Raw genomic sequence first — 3,716 nt, forward strand, 5'->3', positions numbered from 1 at the left:
TGGAATCTTAAAATTGAATTAGAAAATATAGAAAACAAAGCTGAAAAGTATAAAACATAAGGCTAATCAATAACTTGTTAAAAATTAATATTTTGATTCTCATTTGTATTAAAGTTAGAAGATTATGTTTTGAAGCAAAGAAAAAGTTACAAAGCAAACCGTTCTTTAGATTTTAAAGTGACAGAAGGTCGAAATTTTTGAAATTCACAAAAGAAATAGCTTTTGAAGTCAAAGCTTTTGAGGTTAAAACCTTTGGTATAAATGTATGAACACATACACAGTAAACAACTTATTCTTTCATAATAGAGAGAAAAGGAAAAGTGAACTATGTAATAGGCCACATATACCTTTGTCACGAAAAAGAACACGAACTCGCCTTTAAATAAAATGGGCAAGAACGCAGAGAGCCCAACTCTTCTTCATTTTCTGAGTAAACATTCGTTTGTCATTCTTATTAATAAACTTTTTTTTGAACTTTAACTTATTAATAAACTTCCGTGTTCTTCGTTTGTCTTCTTTTTGCTACCTTATATATAAGTTCGTGGGGGGTTCTATTCTATCGATACTCTCAAACAATTATAACCAAAACACGTTAATATAGTTATAGTTAATTATGTTTCAAGGTTTTTGTATTAATCCAAAATTTGATCAAACTATTGACAATTCTGACATGATATTAATATTATCGTATAGTTGTATTTAAAAACTAGTAATCCTGACAAATTTTATTGAGTTCTTAAGAAATTTGCTTTCTCGATTATGTAGCTTTTGGATAATATTCGAAAAAGATTGATCACATATAACTATACATATAAGTATAATGAAACTTATAAGTAGTGAGAAACTAGTCAATGAAGTAAAAAAAAGTCGCTGAATAGCGATGGTGATTGCAATGGTTATACTTTTATTTGCTTGAATCTTCTAAGATTACAGCTGGACTTGGATTTGGATATTGAAGATTACAGTTGCTTATGTATTGTCTCCATCTTTGGACAAAGGTTTCAGAGTTCTGAACATGATCTTGGAATCTTCTGACCATGCCTGTCCTAAGCATCTCACAGGAATTTGCAAATTTTTCGGTAATTCCTATGATCCTATCATGTTGTGATATGTTTTCATGTTTTAGCTTGGGTGTGGCTTTGTTTCTTTTCTTTTATATTGTTCAGGTGTGTAACAATTTCTCATATATAGCATGTAGCCATCTTTAAGTATTAATGCGATCATTTTGTGCACAAAAAAGAGGAATGTAGTGAATATTGCTCTTCTTTAAGTACTAATGCAATGTTCTAAGCTCTTCTTTCCAAAATAATTCATTGTTTGAGATGTAAATATTGTTATTTGACACCAAAAAACAAACAAAAAGCACTTTAGCTTACAAAAGCTACTACCATATAGTATTTGTTGTGGATACAGTGATAAACAAATGAAGACAATAGATGGAACAAATGTTTTAGCATGTGCATTAAAAAAAAGGCAAAAGTAAAAAAGAAAAGAAAAAGAAAAGAACGATAATAAAAGTAGAGAAATATCACTACTGAAAAAATAAAAAAATTCATCTTAAATGCCATTTTCATTAATCTTTTTCTCCCTTCACAAAAAACAAATAAAAAGATTATTTTGAAAAGCTCACCTTCACTTGCTTCTTCCTTTAAAACCTGACGTGCCCATTCCCGTTGACAAAGCCAAGCTCTTTACTCTCCCTCTCTCTCCCACTCTCTCTCTCTCTCCCCTAATGGAAGCTCTCACCTTTATGAAACTCTGGCTAACGAACACCACCGGCAATAAACCCCGCCGTGAAACCAGAATCTCAGAATCCACCGTCAGATCCTCCACATCGTTAGAAGATTCCTACGTCGATCTCTGCGAAGGAGATGATTCCTTCTTCGACCTCGAGTTTTCTCTCTCGGACTTCTCCTTACAGAAAAACAAAACCCCTGAAGAGAGAGAAGTAAAACAGACAACGACGTTCTCTGTCTCTAAAAGCAAAGTCATCCCTGTCGTCGAACCCACTTCCAAACCTCAATCTCCGACCACTCCACTTAACACCGGTCGAAAGTTTCGTGCTTTCTCCTTCAAGAAGAAAGAAAACAACAGAAGCCTCAACGTAAGGTTCAAACTCGAAGACGAAACATCAACAACGAGCTTCAGAAAAACGACGACCACTGCGAAGCCACAGCTCAAACCCGACATGATGTTCTTCGAGGACTCTGTTTCCTCTGTTTCTTCCTCGAAGAGATTCTTTGATCTCATAAAGCCTTTATACAACAAAACAACGAAGAAACAGAGCATCAACAGTGTAACTACATCTCCGGCGTCTTCACCGGCGACGGCGAGGGAGAAACAGAGGAAGAATATACCGTCGGGGATTCGAAGACAACTTGGGAAGAGCCGGTCGGCGTCTGCGGCTGTCGGAGTGATGTCTCCGGCGAAGAGACTCGACGAGTCTTTACAGGTGCAACAAGATGGGATTCAAAGTGCCATTCTCCACTGCAAGAAATCGTTTCACGGGTCAGAATCTTGTACGTTACCGCGATCTAGCAGTGAATCTTACTCGCAAGAGAAACTCAGTACTTCGTCGTCTGAAGGTAAATTATGAATTTCCATATTTTGGATTATTTGATTTTAGTTTAAGATAAATTTCCGAAAATGGTAATTAAAATTCTTATCTTTATTTTTGTAGATTCGTATTTGTTTTCAAGATTATCAAGCGTTTCAATGTCGGAGAAATCAATAGATGGCCTGACTTCAATCCAAGAACAGCGGGAGAAGATTAGCAATTAGGTTTTTTTTTGTTTGTAATAGAAGACGAGATTTTAGTTTCTTTTGAAAAAAATAGTTCAAAATGGGAAAATAGAAAAATCTTGTTGCAGGATCAGTAACGTTTCAGATTAGTGATGGGTCTCCTTTTTGGCTTTGTGTAGTGACGGATCATTATGTGAATCCTGACACCTAGAGAATTGAAAATTTAGTAAATGGGAGTAAAAAAAAAAGTTAATGTGAGTATATATTTATTACATAACTCTGTCGTCTTCGTCTGTCACACATCTCACAATATACCATAATTAACTTTCACAGAAATGAGCTAAAAATATGTCTTGCAGAAAATTGCTTTGAGCTTTTGATTATGACATTATTATGTATAAAAAAGATTGTTTATAGAGTGGATACTGAAAAATCCGTTCAGTTTTTTTTAAAAATAAAGTCCATTGAAAACTGAAAATTCGCATTTGAATATATGATTATGGGTCTAACTGGTGATCATCTCGGGAATAGTAGGAACAAAAAGGAAAAGAATTGATGGGAATAAAATTATGAGAATGATGAGGAACGGTTATTCCATATCAAATTTAGTGAGGAATAAATTTGTTCTTTAATTCTCTACAATAAAAGGAATGAGAAGGAATGAAAAAAAATGACTATTCCTAATGAATGGTAAAATTTGTTAGGAACATTAAGGAATGCATTATTCCTCTTCATTCCTTGGTCACCAGTTAGATCCTATGTATTTTGGCATAATTGCCACAATAATATATGAATTCAGCGTAATACTACTGGATTTGTATGTCCCTGGTAAATATTCCTTTTAAAAGTGTAAGAAAAATTATCTTGTTTACGATTTTGTTTAGAAAAATAAAAGTTAAAAATTAAATTAGAAATTAATATTTAAATTAATGTAAGCTTTCCTCACTTGTGCATTTGGAAGTGACTTGACACTC

General features: G+C 33.7%; 1 protein-coding gene across 1 annotated transcript; it reads left to right on the forward strand.

Annotated features, from left to right (window-relative positions):
- Nucleotides 1–1,615: 1,615 nt before the first annotated feature.
- On the forward strand, nt 1,616–3,041 carry LOC108846017 (membrane-associated kinase regulator 5). Its single transcript, XM_018619228.2, has 2 exons — nt 1,616–2,585; nt 2,681–3,041. The coding sequence occupies exons 1-2, from the start codon at nt 1,733–1,735 to the stop codon at nt 2,779–2,781; spliced, it is 954 nt and encodes a 317-aa protein (XP_018474730.1). The 5' UTR covers nt 1,616–1,732; the 3' UTR covers nt 2,782–3,041.
- The last annotated feature ends 675 nt before the right edge of the window (nt 3,042–3,716 follow it).

The sequence above is a fragment of the Raphanus sativus genome, unplaced genomic scaffold, assembly GCF_000801105.2.
Source record: "Raphanus sativus cultivar WK10039 unplaced genomic scaffold, ASM80110v3 Scaffold3439, whole genome shotgun sequence".
Classification (NCBI taxonomy): domain Eukaryota; kingdom Viridiplantae; phylum Streptophyta; class Magnoliopsida; order Brassicales; family Brassicaceae; genus Raphanus; species Raphanus sativus.